This window comes from Sebastes umbrosus, chromosome 4 (genome assembly GCF_015220745.1).
Source record: "Sebastes umbrosus isolate fSebUmb1 chromosome 4, fSebUmb1.pri, whole genome shotgun sequence".
Classification (NCBI taxonomy): Eukaryota; Metazoa; Chordata; class Actinopteri; order Perciformes; family Sebastidae; genus Sebastes; species Sebastes umbrosus.
The window spans coordinates 30,951,304-30,966,616 of NC_051272.1; the positions used below are offsets into that span (position 1 = coordinate 30,951,304).

Below are 15,313 nucleotides of genomic sequence, written 5' to 3' on the forward strand. Positions count from 1 at the left end.
CTCACAAATTCACATGGCAGCTGAGTATCTGCAGGCTTGTTCTGCATGGGGACTGTTCAGAAGTCAAACTCACTGTAGCTCTACTTACCGGACTGTAAAAACACCAACAAACAATGGACAGGAAACAGAATCTGAACCGAGCCGAGACGTTCTCCTTCGTCAACCCCTGGATCAGATATTTCCTCTTCTTCTTCAGCTTCTTATTTTGGGTGAGTAGAGCTGCGCTGTTGAAGGATTAGTACTGACAAAAACACAGCTGTTATGGTGTCCCGGGACGCCATGTATTCTTAATATTTCTGAGCATACAGCATACCAGCTATCAGAGAGTTGTAGCTTTCCAAAAAAAAGTCAGATCTGCTAGAAAAGGAGGCCAGACTAAAAAAGGCAAAAGACAAAAAAGCTGATAAATAATAAATGAACAAATATAATTCAGATAGTACCCGTAGCTGCAAACAGCAGGGGCACCCAGCCACCCTGCTGCTATACCTATTTTAAGTTTACTACAGTTATATATGGACACTGAGATTGCTCATACATCACTGTAGCAAATGTTGAGTGCTGCATTCTTATCAAATCAGTTGAGCACTGACTCATGCTGAACTACAAAACACCTGGCAACTGTGTAGCCTGCTGGTAGTCTGTATCTGAATGTTTCTATATAGCTTACAAGGATTTTCTGTCATGTACTGTTACTTCTTTGTAGGCTGCATTGTTCCATAATGGCTGCACAAATTTGGAGTCTATACAGTAGTGATTCCCACTTGTATCCCAGTGAGTACTTCTGCAGTTGCCAGGGGTATGTGGAGATATTGTGGAGTAAAGGCCCAGACACACCAAGCCAAAATCAAAGAACTAGAGGAGATGAAGGCGGACTGTTGCATCGCATCACGACGCCTTTTTCTTGGCCGACAAGTTGCACTCGAACACACTGCAAAGACTACAGCCAACGGCCAACAACCATGTACATTCTGCGCCTGCGTGAGAGGAAATACAGTAACTCTTCACACCAGCAGGTCGTGGTAGTCTGTATTCGTCATTCAAAAAGGGGAAACCGGAAGTCAACCATTTTCACACCACTCTCACTCACCACTTAGCTTCATTCCAGATGACCATGTCGTCATGAAAACATTCTTGTACTGGAATGATCAGATGAGATGGAAATGAAAAATATGAAGAGCCTTTTGTGTTTGCCCTCTTAACTTTACTCGTTGGCTTGCTTTCCTCACTTCCGTTTCTCTTGTCGTGCACAGATTCATTTAAGCTGAACAGCCAATAAGAGGGATTTTTCTCACTGATGCCCGTCAGTGTGAAAAAGTGTGATTCAACATGCTGAATCGGCTGAAAAAACTCTGACACGGGCAGACTAAAGCCAACGGTGCGGTACACACCGCAAAAACTAGGCCGACAGATGCTCATCGACTGCCCCAAACTGTCCGACGGCCGACTGTCGGCTTAGTGCATCAGGGCCTTAACAAAAGTAGTAACAACAAGTAGTAGTAGCTATCTATTTTAACCTTTTATCCAATACATTTAAGCTAAAAGTAAGTGATGCTGAAAGTGAAACTGTTGAAATTTAGCCAAAAGTAATGTATAAATTATTAAAAGTTAATTAAAAGTGATGAATAAATGATTGAAACAGCTTAAAGTATGGGATAAATGGTTGAAAAAGCTAAAGGTAATGGATAAAAGGGCAAAATTTTAAATGATTATCCATTACTGGTAACAATCACACCTAAAGGTAATGGATAAATGGTAAAAGCATAAACTGGTAGAGAAAGAGACATGTATAAGTGTGTGTGTGTTTGTATGTGTGGGGTATATAGGTGGTACATAGGTGACTCTCTCCTAGTGAGTCCCTCACGTCCCTACCACAGGACTACTTAAAGCACACGGATCACATCTGTAGCTCTACACCTCCATCATATGCCTGTTCATCCAATCCTACAGAAACGCAGCGAGGGGGCAAACACTGTACTGCGCTCTTACTGTGTTTAGAGCCAATCAGCAGTAACTGCAGCCCCAGCAGCCGCACAAGCCCGGCCCGTGTTGACTTTGTTTATCAGACGCGGGCTCAGAAGTGAACACTGCACCCCTAATCCATCAGGTCTTTGTCCCCGCGTCCTCACGGCTCAGTTCAGCTGGCTTTCACCTCCGCGCACAATCTGCCGGGAGAAGCCTGATTCATCCCTTTGAAAAGCCTGAAAACAGAGCTGGAATACATTCACTGTGTGTGTGTGTGTGTGTGTGTGTGTGTGTGTGTGTGTGCGCGTGTGTGTGTGTGTGTGTGTGTGTGTGTGTGTGTGTGTGTGTGTGTGTGCGTGTGTGTGTGCGTGTGTGCGCGTGTGTGTGTGTGTGTGTGTGTGTGTGTGTCTCCTGTTGCAAATGCGCGGTGCCACCAGTATTCACATAAACACACACCGTGGCAAACTGACAAATGGAGCTGCAGGTGATCACACTCCTACACAACAGAGAATATCCTCTAAAAAACAAACACACTGTGCTTTCAGAAATCTGGAAAACACTGCAGCTGCAAAGAAAAATGTGCATCGCCGACATCTTGTGTTTTGTCAGCTATTGTCTTGTCAAGTCAGATTATCGATTCAAAAAAGTGATATACCATTTCAGAGTAACAATTTACTTCCCCGGAGCACAGAAAAAAAAAATTGGGCTGGATGTGAAAGACTGCCAAATAAAAATTACATCTCTGTCATAGCAAACAAAAAACAAAGCAAAAATGATGCCGTGGCCTGTGGATCCTCATGACCTCTAGAGATCCAATACAGGGTTTTCACGCAGAGACAAAACCAATCCATGTTTGTACAGGCTGTATTCAAACAGGCACACACTCACACATGGACAAACGCCATCAGTAATCAGCAGACTCTTTGAATCTGGAGGCTGGAAATGAAAGCCAAGCAATGCAGATTGTTATTCAAGGTGAGAAAAACAATCAAGGAAGGGAGGGAAATTAGTGTTGACAATGCAATCAACAGGAAGCTCTAATTTCACCTACTTTCCACTCTCTTCGCTGTTTCATTGTGTAGCTTCTGTTCGGGTGAGCTTACGTCCTCCTCAGCAGCTTTACAACATTCCCTCAAGCGACACCATTACTTACAGCATGCACACACACACACACACACACACACACACGTGGCCGTCCATGCCTGGATGCTGTCACTGTTTTGAGACCTCAGTAAAAGGAGGTCTTCTTCTCTTCATCCAGTGCATGCACGTTGTGGGCTGCCGACATCTCTTTTGTGTTCAATATTTCATACAGTTGGAGGTTTTTTTGCTACAGTTATGTTTTCTTCTGACTTTTAACAAAAGCACAGATCAGGTCTCAGACGGATCGGCACTCTGAACTCCTCACACACACACACACCATCTCATGCTTTCTCACCCTATTTCACCTTCTCTCTCTGATTTGTCTCTGTCTAAATGTCTCTGTTCTTGTAGTTCAAGACACTGAAGAGAAAATAATTATCTATCGTCCACCTACAATAGTCAAAAGATCTGAGTCAAAAAAACTGAAGGAAGAAGTTTTGAATTCTGATGGTGGCCTGCGTTTGTCAGAAAAACAAATTCTCCACTTTAATGTTCTACATTAACGGCATCCAAATTCAGCCGAGCTCCATATGTTTTGTTATTTTTGTTTATTTCTTTGCCGCTGACATCCATCTGTCTGTTTATCCTAAACACATACACTGGCGCCGTTGCTACGGCTACGGGTGCTCTGCATACTCAGCACCTGAGGAAAAGCTCACCGTCGCTAATCTGATCACACCTGTCCTGGCTTTCCAATCTGTTGGAAACAAAGCCAGCTCACCGGGAGCAATATATCTACCTTGCAGGTTTTCACACGTCGAAATAAAGAATACACCCAGAAGAATTACACAGCCATAACTGCTGTATTTTCTAGATTTTGCGATGGATAATTAAGAAAAAGCTGGATGTGGTTATACAGGTGCATGGATCGCAAATTTTTATCCAAACTTTTATGAAATAGTGTGAGAATTTGGGAATTGTGCTCATTCCTTTTCTTGTTGAGAGTTCGCTGGGAAGATTGATAGCCTACCACTGTCACATGTACATTATATTTTAATTAAAGCCAGGAGACTGTTAGTTTAAGTTAGCATAAAGTCGCAGGGGGGAAGACTTTTCTATACCTTTGGACAGAACCAGGCTAGCTGTTTCCCCCCTGCGTCTTTGTGCAAACTTTAGCTGACAGATATGTGTCATGGTCCTAGGGTATTTGTTATAGGGTGAGTTGCCATAATGTGGGACACCGCCTAATGTGGGACATCTAAGCTCCAGTGGGTGCAGGTTGTCCTCAAACAAATAAAAGTCAATAAAACTATTGGTTCACACAAGATGTGGTGTCATGCGTTCAAAATCACATTACATGATGTGTTTTCTTCATTGTCCCACTTTAGGAACTATGGTTTTGAAAAGTGAGACAGGATGATATGCCTAATGTGGGACAGCATGGATTGTGCAATAACAATGGTTATTTGTAGGTTTTTTTTTAGTCTTCTAATGCATTATTTTAGATGTTTAAGGTGAAGGGCAAATTATATTCCATAATTGGGAGTGGCTGCATCTCAGTTAAGTTAATATCTCAGCTGGTATGAGTCTCTTTTTTCTATTTTCTGCAAGTTGTTTTTATGCCTATAAATATGCATTAGAGGTTATTCAATCATTATCCATAATGCAGTGTGCGGTAAGCAGGTTTTATGCTCATGCAGGTTTTATGTGTTGCCTCAAGGTTGGAAGTATGGGCTTTCAAATAGGCCCTATATGCCTGTTACGGTTCTATATATTCCCTGTAAAGTGAAATGAAGACATTTTAACGGTTTAACAGTTTTGCAATTCAAAGCAGATTCATGAATTTTTAGGCTGTTCATTAAATTATGCTTTCTTTGCATAATAGATATGATAATATAGGCTATTTATTGTCTTTCTAATATGCCTAAATGCTTCAAAACTATATAATAATTATATTATTTAATGTATTGGCTTCATATCGCAATATATTCCAGAACTCTGAAATGCAAAAATATGTCCCTCATCAGGCTAATTGACCCTAGTTTGTTTTCTGTTTTAGTTTGAAAGTCCTCTCCTCTTGTCTTACTTCCTGCCTTTGTTTGTTTCCCGCATGTGTGATTGGCTGCCCCGCCCCTCATGACTTCCACCTGTTGCTCGTCAGCCCCGCCCTCACCTGTCCCTCGTTATCTTCCTGCTCCCCTGGTGTAGTCTCTGTGCTGTCCTTTGTCTTTGGTCCAGTTCAGTCTTCTTTGCTTTTATTGCTGCATGGAGTTTAGTTTATTGGTTTCTGCTGTCTCTGCTGTCTCTGTCTGCTGTTTGGACTCTCGGCTTGTAAGCTTTTTGCTTTATTAAAGTATTTTCTTTGTATCAGCCCGCCTGTCAGAGTCTGCATCGGCCTGTGCTGCTCCCTGCATCACAACAATATGAGAGTGGATCCACTCTCATATTGTTAGGTGAAAAGTTTTCACCCAACTCTCTGCAAGAAAGGGAATAAGCATATTTCACAAAACTATTCATCTAACCAGGCCGAACCCATGCCCAGGTTTGGTTTTCTAGTGATTGTAGCATTTAGGCCATTCCTCTTATGCAGCAACATTTCTGTCGCCATGAATTACTTCATCATATTTGTTTTAAAGGTGTCATATATATATATATATATATAGATTAAGGTTTTCTTTAACATAAACAAAGAATAATGCACATGAAAAATACTTTTTTCTCAAAGTAGGGTGAGCACAAACTTTCATGTCTTTTTTTTCATGTTTCATGATGTTAATCTGTTTGTCACACTCTTAAAGTTCCTCCCTGTGTGGCTAAATTATGAAGAAAGTTGTTCCAATCAAAAACATTAAAAACCATATTTGATATAGTTAAAATTCTGTTCATGTGTAGAAGGTTAACTAGCTAAATCTGGATCACTCAGAGCTTTGGCTGCAGATTTTCCACCATGTTCGGTCTAGACCAAACAGACCAATATACACCCATAAGGATGATTATTTGAGTGCCTGAGATAGTGCCAATAGGTTTTCCTGACGGTTAAACATATCTCTATTCTTTTGTAATGCAAAAAAAAACATTAAAAATCCATCTTTTCTTTCAAAAGTTATGAGGACGAAATGTTGCTGCATAACCGGAATGACCCATTTGGTAGCCAATTTTGATCTAAGAGATATTGAAAAAAAAATTTAAGCAAAATGTGAGCACAACCAGATTGGAGCAGCAACCATAAGAGAAAAGGGAAAATAAGTAATCTGCTACATGTGCTATTTGATTCAAGTCTTTCTGTGGTTTCTCTCCTTTTCCCACCCAGACTTTCTCCTTGTTGATTGTTGCCATCGGGGTCTATGCTAAAGTCCAGAAAGCTACAGGTAGGCCTACATACATGACATTTTTTTACACATCCAGGTACATACAAAGGCACTTTTCCACACTTCTCAAACTCTACAGAAATTGCCTATTATTATCCTGTGTTTCAACTATAGAAAATGTTTAGTTATGTCCATTTGTCTCCTGTGATAAGCTGTCCTTCCTCCATACATTGCAGTCTCTTGAGCTGTGCTTGTGTGAGATGGTGGCTTCTTTTTAGCTGCACACCTGTTGAGTCACCCCAGCAATAAGCAATCGCTTGTCACGTTTAGTGGGCTGGTGAATTTTAGCTTTATCCTTATTTTACCTTGTGTCATTATTTTCACATTTAATCTGCAACATTCAGTAGATGGACAACAAAAAGGATTAACCTGGGCTCATTCCACTGATTACGCCTCTGCATAATCCACAACAGATCATCGATATTTTAAGAGAATGAAGGCAGCCGGTGTAGGAAAGGGAGGACGGGTGAGGGGAATGAATTTGATAAAGGTTAGAAAATGAAAAATACAAGCAGGGAGGAAAAGAAGTAACGGTAGGAATAAAGGTCAGAGGACAGACATCTAAACACGGGCTGTTCCTGTCTTTCTGCCAGACACGGTGCGGGACACGTTCCTGATCGACCCGGCTATCATCCTAATTGTGGTGGGGGTGGTCATGTTCTTCATCACTTTCTGTGGTTGCATCGGAGCCCTCCGAGAGAACATTCGCCTCCTCAAGACAGTAATAGACATAACAAACACATTACTAATACTGGCGCTGTGCTTTGCTTCTGATACGGCAGCTCAAATTTACATTTAATCCAAAGCCAAGTCTTACATCTCATGTGTAACAACAACAAATCTGATGGTTACAATTCTGTCTTAGTCAGACTGTGTTTTTAATATTTATATGTATCTTTTCTTTTCGTAGTTCTCCTTCAGCCTGACATTGGTCTTCCTCACCCAGCTGGCCATAGCAATTCTGGGCTTTTTCTACTCTGATCAGGTACTCATCTGACAGTTCTGTGCACCAGCTTAGTTATTCTATAATATAAAGTCACTATAAGGTCATTTGGTCTCCAGTTCTCTTCCGCAGAGACACTGCCATCGACCATAAATGCCCCTGAGCTCCATTGATTTAGAGTATTCTTACCCAGCTTTGGGACATTCTGTACATTTGCAACCTTCTATACAGTGTATAAAACTTAACAAGGCATAGCATCTGAACCCGCAGATTGGCCCACTGATCCCACAGGGGGAATATCTTGTCATTGTCTGAGCCACACAGCATACACAGAAAGAAAAACACATATACGCCAGTACTACAGTGGAAATCCGTGTTTCTGTCGCTGTCTATAAGCCCTGAAAATGTGTCTTAGGTTTGTTTTGTAGACTGCCAGAAAAAGAGAGGAAAGCATCCTAATTCTCTCTGGATGCGCCGACTTAAACGGACTCGACTGGAAAATACTCAAAGTATACTTCCAGCTTATTGTCATAGTTTTGATTTTGTAATAAGAACAGCGAACTGAAAAGACGAGGCCAGAAACACAAACAGTGAGACGATCAGACCTCCTAACCAGGCGACTGGTATAATTACTACCTACTGTATGATGTCCGTTGTTAACATCATTAACATATTTAACCTACTGCACTTGCCATAACTGTGCATGCACATAGTTTTTCTCTGATATTAGGGATCATTACAGGCCGCCAAAGAAAACTGTTTATATGATGAGTTTTATGAGAAGTGAATAACTTGTTGCATTATAACCAAAATTATGGCCAAAGCTACATTAATAATAGCCTACTCAAGTTATAAGAAGACAGAAATCTGTCTGGAGCAGCAAAACATTTGAGCATTGTGATGAAGGTAACACAGTTTATAGTCTAAGTACATAAGTCTAATAGGGCCAAAATGCAAATGTACTACGTAGTATTAGGGCCACATTGAAGGAAAAAAATCTTTATGAGAAAAAAAGAAAATAACACGTAAAATTCCTACTTTATAATATTATGACTTTATTCTCATAATATTATGACTTTATTCTCATACAGTATTACGACTTTTTCTCGTAAACATTTTACTTTATCATCATAATATTACGACTTTCTTTTCTCGTAATATGACTTTATTCTCGAAATCTCAGATTTATGTTTTTTCCTCAATGTGGCCAAAAATACTCCGTCATACCATAGACCTACAACAATGATTCATTAAAATTGAAATGTAAACAAAAAACAGTTATTCATTTCCATTTTTATAAATCCACCGCGCGGTCTGTCCCGGGGATTCAACATGGGGTCAGGGACGGCTGCTCATGGTGGGAGGATCCCCTCATGGGACCTCTTCCTGGTGCTGGCCGAGCATATTTTTTCCGTGGCGGTGCGTAACGAGTGGCTAGGTCTGCTTGGAAAGGCCTGGGGTGAAGGCTGCTCTCAGCTCTGCCCACAGGATCCATCATTTCCACGCTTCCCATTCAATGCAGCCGTGCAATGCATTCTGGTAGTGCAGCATTGCGTTTCGAGAGACTGATCGTCACATTGGCCGCTTCTCATTTGCATAAAATTGAGGTCTAGGCTACTTTATGCAAATTATGTCCAGCTTACAGATAAGCAGAATTGATAATGGCATTGGTATCAATAAAATCATATTAATTCCCATCCCTAGTCGTAAGATAAGATAAGATAAGATACTCCTTTATTAGTCCCGCAGTGGGGAAATTTGCAGTGTACAGCAGCAAAGGGGATAGTGCAAAAAACAAGAAGCATCAGCTAACACAGTAAAAAAAGAACTAAACAAAGTGTAACAAAATATGAACCATTTAAATAGAAGGAAGTATAAAAATAGGAGTAGTAACAGCTTGCATCTGTATTACTGCATCTTAATTCCATACATATATTACAGTACATACTAATTCTAAGCACTTCTTGAGCATGCAGTGTGTATACACTGGAAACATGACCAAATATATGCACTCAAAAAACAAAAGTGTACTGTTGATACACTACACTATTTTCCCTTAATGCAATGCCAAAAGGAAATGGGGGAGCTACTCACAATTGAAAACAAGACTAAAGCTGTGTCCCAAATCCAGACTACAGTATATAAAGAGGAAAAGCAAATTAAGTGTATAAAAAAAAGTCAGTGTGCATACCAAATAGAACACTTGATTTTTGAGTTTCCTGTTAATGTACATTTCTTTCCAAATATGCAATGCATAAAGGAAATTCGAGGAGCTACTCAAAGCTGCAAAAAGCACTTTAAATTAAATTGCAGATGGTGGAGAGACAGTTACTGAAATAGCATAGAGACAAAAAAAGAAATAATTAATCTTCTTCGTGTGAAGTTTAATGTGCAGCAAAATTCTTAAGATTGATGTACACAGTGCAATGTATTGATTGACGTGCGGCTCTGTACTGTATAATTTCCTGTTAGCATAAAGTAATAAAGTTTGTTGTTTGCATAACTGCATAAACAGTATATACTATAGAGATTTGTATGATATAGTACATACTGTATACAATTAGTATGTAGTATGCAATTGGAACATAGAAAGCGATATTAAATTCTAAGACTGTTTCATCTGAATAAGTTTCAGAAGCCTCAAGAGGTACAATTATACAGTATTTAACAAGAGAAAAAACTTGTTTAGAGATAGTCCAGAGAAAAAAAAAATTGTGTGGAGGATTCTTGTTTCTACACTTTAAGAAAATAATAATCATTCTATAACCCCTTGTTCCAATCACTGAATAAAAGTGTCTGTATGAAAACAGACAATCCACTTAATGACTGCACGAGTGTATATGTATGTGCGTTCCTGTGTATCCATCTGAGCCGTATATGACCCCAGTGATTGATTTGAAAGCTACAGGGAAGGGAAAGCATCCACTTATCTCCTACGGTAACATCCCATTAGGGCTCCGCTGAGAATAAAAACACAAGAGCCAGCGGTGGCAACGGTCCCTGACATCAGTGTGTGGCGAGGTGCCTGGTGCCAGATGATACCTCTCCTCTCCCTTGTGTTCTCCGTCAGCGCTCGGACTGCCTGCTGCTAAACAGAGCAGTTTAACAACCCTCCCAGCATCCTTCCTCTGCTAAATGATTCAAATGCTTCGGCACTTCAAAGTGGAACCAAATGTTCCATTTCAACCAATCCCTTGAAGGAGACTCTGCCACTAATGACATGGGGAGGTGTGACGGTTGGCTGCGAGGCCCACGAGCATATACCACACCACGTGGAAAAGGCAGGGAGAGAGTGGGGGGGGGGGACGCTGTAAAAATCCTAACACAATTTAGTAAAAACTACTTCAGGATAAAGATTTGGGCTATTTTGATTCAGCTCACAGTATTTATCAACATAACCTGTTCTAACGCCGACTATAATAAGAACAATTCAGAGAGCCTTCAGCAAACTGCTCACAGAAGTTCATTTCGAGCTTAATGAAATTTTAAAGTTCAGTGGCTCATTTGCATACGGTGCTCCTATTAGCATATATTACATCTGAACTCAAGTCTGTGTAGCCATGGCCCTCTTTATTTTCAAAATGTTAAAAGATGGAGATTTGCATTGAATTCATTCTCTAACTCTATAAAAGGAATATAATATCATGGACAATTTAAGCTAACAAAATAAAGTAGCACACAATTTTAATGTCTGAATCAACCTCATCTCGTTTGAAACAGATTATACAAACAAATCAATGTATTTCATTTATATTTTATCTGGATTTTGTTCAGTCAGCTCAAGCGCAGCTGATGAAAATTACCACATTATCTTAACAAATGGGCAAATTCAAGCAATTATCTACTGCAGCTGAAATAGCGTAAAACCTGCGTGTGTGCTCTATATTTGGTATGCATCGTGTCCATTGATCTCAAAGGCGTGAATGATTTTATTATCACTATGATGCACTCCTGCAGCCATCACACTGCAGCAGCTCCTGCTCTGCTGCCTTCTTGTCGAGATGCATCCCACTGGGGGCTCATACAATGCAAACAAGAGGATATTGTGTCCCCCTCTGACATCTATTATTATTTATGTTTATTTTTTCATGGGCAGATACATGAGCATAGAATATTCAATGAAGAGACTAAGGCCGGATATCATAGCGTTTATAGCCTAAAAGCTAATTTGTAACGTGTCCCTTGGTGGCTTTTTATAAAAAATACATTTGCAGTGCAAAGCAACATAAATACTGTATACTGTATGCAATTTACAATAAAGGATTACTGGATTAACCGTGAATACATCGCCCGATCGCTCTTGAGAAATGGTTTTATTAACTTAGATTTGAAACGATCCCAGATATGATCCTGTTTTGAGCTGTGTAGGGATTTCTACAGTGTCTGTCCAAAGGAGGTTTCACAAATAGGCACTTTGCAATCCTCCATATTGCAGCCCAAGTAATTAATGGAGCCACAAAACCTCAAGAGGTTCCACCATGTTGCTGAGCACGTTGTTAGGGGCCTGGTTATAGAGACATCAGTAGATAAGTTCACCACTGGTAATTTTGTATTTCTTTAGATCATGGCAGTGTTGAAATCAAAGTTACTATTCTGTGTATAAACTCCCACATGTCCTCTCTCTCTTAGACTCGTGACGCTTTGGGAAAGTTTGTGAAGAAAGCCATTGTGCACTACAGGGATGACCTGGATCTGCAGAACCTGATGGATTACATCCAGAAAGAGGTGCTCTGGCCAATTCCACTTAGCTTGAAGGGGCTGTGCTTGTGCCTGTAGCTATCCACATCACACAAGTCTTCAAATTGATCACAGCTAGTGGTTTATTGAATACGTCTGAGCACTAAACTGTGAAACCACAACCAGAGACCACAGAGCTGTATGTGTTATGTTTGTTATGCCTTGGTGAGGGGTTTTCCACATGAGAGGGCTACATGTTACATACAGTTCCTGCACTCTGCGGGTCTCCTCATGTGATATTCCTCTTCCATCTGTACACACTGGCACACTTGCGAGCCCGGGTTTTCCCATGGGGGCAGCCCAGACTGGCAGGATGTACAGTTCAGAGCAAGACCACATTTCTAAATATAAACCTGTGCTGTGCTCTGCTCTTTCTCTCTCTCAGTTCAAGTGTTGTGGGTGGAACAACTACACAGACTGGTCTTGGAACCTGTACTTTAATTGTACACATGAGAACCCCAGCTCTGAGCGCTGTGCTGTGCCTTACTCCTGCTGCACTCCTGTTCCTGGAGAGGTGCGTGCTTTTTTCTGTGAAGCCTCATGACATGCACTGTGTAGACAAACTAATACAAAAGCTTCATGGAAAACTGCCAACTGTACAGTAATTTGAACTTTAAAAACCCTGCCACAAAGAAGACTCAAATTAGATTGAATGCTATTTAGCACCATTTGTTAGCTGGGGTTTTTACATTAATGTGAAGCAACTAATTAAGTTGCAAGGTGCCTTGTGTAAAAACTAGTAGATGTATCAGTCACCAATGACACACACAGGACAATTTACAGAACATTGGATTGCAGCCGCTGATAGCACCCTGAATTGCGCATTCATTTGCAACCGCTATCTTCCCCGTCTCAAGGTCCAATATACAAAAGATATTGACTTTAAAAAAAAAAATCATAGTATAGTATGTCGATAAGAAGTCATAGTATGAAAAAAAAAATGCAAACAGTCATAGCATAGTATGTTGAAAAAAAGTCATTGTATAGTATGTCGAAAAAATAACAAAAGTGATAGCGTAATATCTTGAAAAAAAGTAATTGTATAGTATGTTGGAAAAAATAAAAAAATGTCATAGTATAGAATGTCGTAAAAAAGTCATAGTATAGTATGCCAAAAAAAGGCAATACAGTCATAGTATGTCGTTAAAGTCATAGTACATGTAAAAAAAATGTCATAGTATAGTATGTCGAAAAAATAGTCATAGTATGTTTTGTTGAAAAAATTAAAAAGCTATATTGTGTCAAAAAAATAAAAAGATGTCATAGTATATTATATGGAAAAATAATCATAGTATAGTATGTTGAAAAAAAGTCACAGTATATGTAAAAAAAGTTATAGTATGTCGAAAAAATAACAAAAGTGATAGCGTAGTATCTCTAAAAAAAATTAATTGTATAGTATGTCGGAAATAATTAAATATGTAATAGTATAGTATGTCGAAAAAATTCCAAAAGTGATAGCGTAGTATCTCGAAAAAACTTCATTGTATAGTACGTCGGAAAAAATAAAAATGTCACATTATAGTGTCGAAAAAATAAAAAAATGTCATAGTATAGTATATTGAAAGTAAATCATAGTATAGTATGTCGAAAAAATAAAAAAATGTCAAAGTATAGTATGTCGTAAAAAAGTCATAGTATAGTATGCCAAAGAAATACAAAACAGTCATAGTATAGTATGTCATTAAAAAGTCAGTACATGTCAAAAAAAGTCAAAGTATAGTATGTTGAAAAAATAAAAAAATGTTATAGTATAGTTTGTCAAAAACAAATAATAGTATAATATGCCAAAAAAATGCAAAACAGTCATAGTATAGTATGTTGGAAAAAATTCATAGTATAGTTTGTCGAAAAACAGTCATAGTATAGTAGGTCGAAAAATAAAAAATGTCATAGTATAGTATGTCAAAAAAGGTCATTGTATTGTATGTTGTAAAAAGTCATAATACATTATGTTGCTAAAAAAGTCAGTATAATATGTCAAAAAAGGCAAAAAAAGTAATATTCAAGATTCAACATGTTTATTGTCACGTCGATTATACAAGTACAATCATGTGAAATACTTTTTGCTGGGAAGCTCCATTAAAAAGAATAAGTTATATTACAATAATAAAAGGAAGTTTTATTATTACTTGTATTAGGGATATTAAGAACATATATATACAGTATAAGAGGCAGTGAGATAAATATAGAAGCAGAGTTGGGTACTATAAAAATATTGCACAGGCATTTATGTTTTTATATTGCATTGATTGAAGTGTTGCATGTTTATTGCACTTTTTGTGAGAGAGTGTTGTATGAATTATCTATTCAAGAGTCTTATGGCCTGGGGAAAAAACTGTTTCTCAGTCTGCTGGTGTGAGTCCCGGGGGTCCTGTATCTTCTACCAGAGGGCAGGAGGGAGAACAGGCTGTTGTGGGGGTGTGTGGTGACCTTAATGACCCTCAGGGACTTCCTGAGGCACCGCTGGGTGTACGGCTCCTGAATGCTGGGCAGCTCGCACCCGGTGATATGTTGGGCATATAGTATGTCGATAAAAGTCATAATATAGTATGTTGGAAAAAAATGCAAAAAAGTCATAAATACACCATACTATAGTATGTCACAAAAGTCATAGTATGGTATGTCGAAAAAGTAATAGAATAGTCAGTCGCAAAAAGACATAAAGTCAAAGTATAGTATGGCATTAAAAACTCAGTATAGTATGTTGTTGTAAAAAGTCAGGAAAAAGACTTAGAATATCAAGAGTAAAACAAGGTATAGAATGACGAAAAAAGTAAAACAGCTATAGTATGGTATATTAAAAAAAAGTTTTAAAAAAAAATGTCATAGCATAGTATGTTGAATAAAGTCACGACAAAGTCAATGTAGTATATCGAAAAATGTCGTACTGTAGTAAGAAAACAGAAGTCATAAAAAATAAAATATACATATTATATACAAAGTATATTATGTCAAACAAAAGTAGAAAAAAAGTCATAGTATATTCTGTCAAAAAAGTTAAAAAAAGTCAGTATATTATGTCGAAAAATGCCCCAAAAAAATCATATATAAATCATATCAGGAAACATTATAAAAAAGTCAGTATAGTATGTCGAAAAAAGTAAAAAAAAAAAAAAAAAAAAAAAAAAGTCACGGTATAGTATTTATCATAAGTCATTAAAAAATCTGTATAATATGCCAGAAAAAATCATAAAAAGGCAATACTATAGTATGTCAT

General features: G+C 38.6%; 1 protein-coding gene across 3 annotated transcripts in view; it reads left to right on the top strand.

Moving 5' to 3' along the window:
- The window catches only part of tspan33b (tetraspanin 33b), a 19,858-nt gene continuing 4,545 nt past the window's right edge, over positions 1-15,313 (top strand). The window contains exons 1-6 of one of the 3 annotated variants that reach the window (XM_037767755.1): positions 1-209; positions 6,356-6,413; positions 7,007-7,134; positions 7,324-7,398; positions 11,986-12,081; positions 12,479-12,607. In XM_037767755.1, coding sequence (XP_037623683.1) covers positions 114-209; positions 6,356-6,413; positions 7,007-7,134; positions 7,324-7,398; positions 11,986-12,081; positions 12,479-12,607 — 582 coding nt within the window. In that variant the 5' untranslated portion in view covers positions 1-113. Of the gene's footprint in view, positions 210-5,267; positions 5,377-6,355; positions 6,414-7,006; positions 7,135-7,323; positions 7,399-11,985; positions 12,082-12,478; positions 12,608-15,313 lie in introns of those variants that run through there. The other 2 variants (XM_037767756.1, XM_037767757.1) reach the window with 2 other exon arrangements.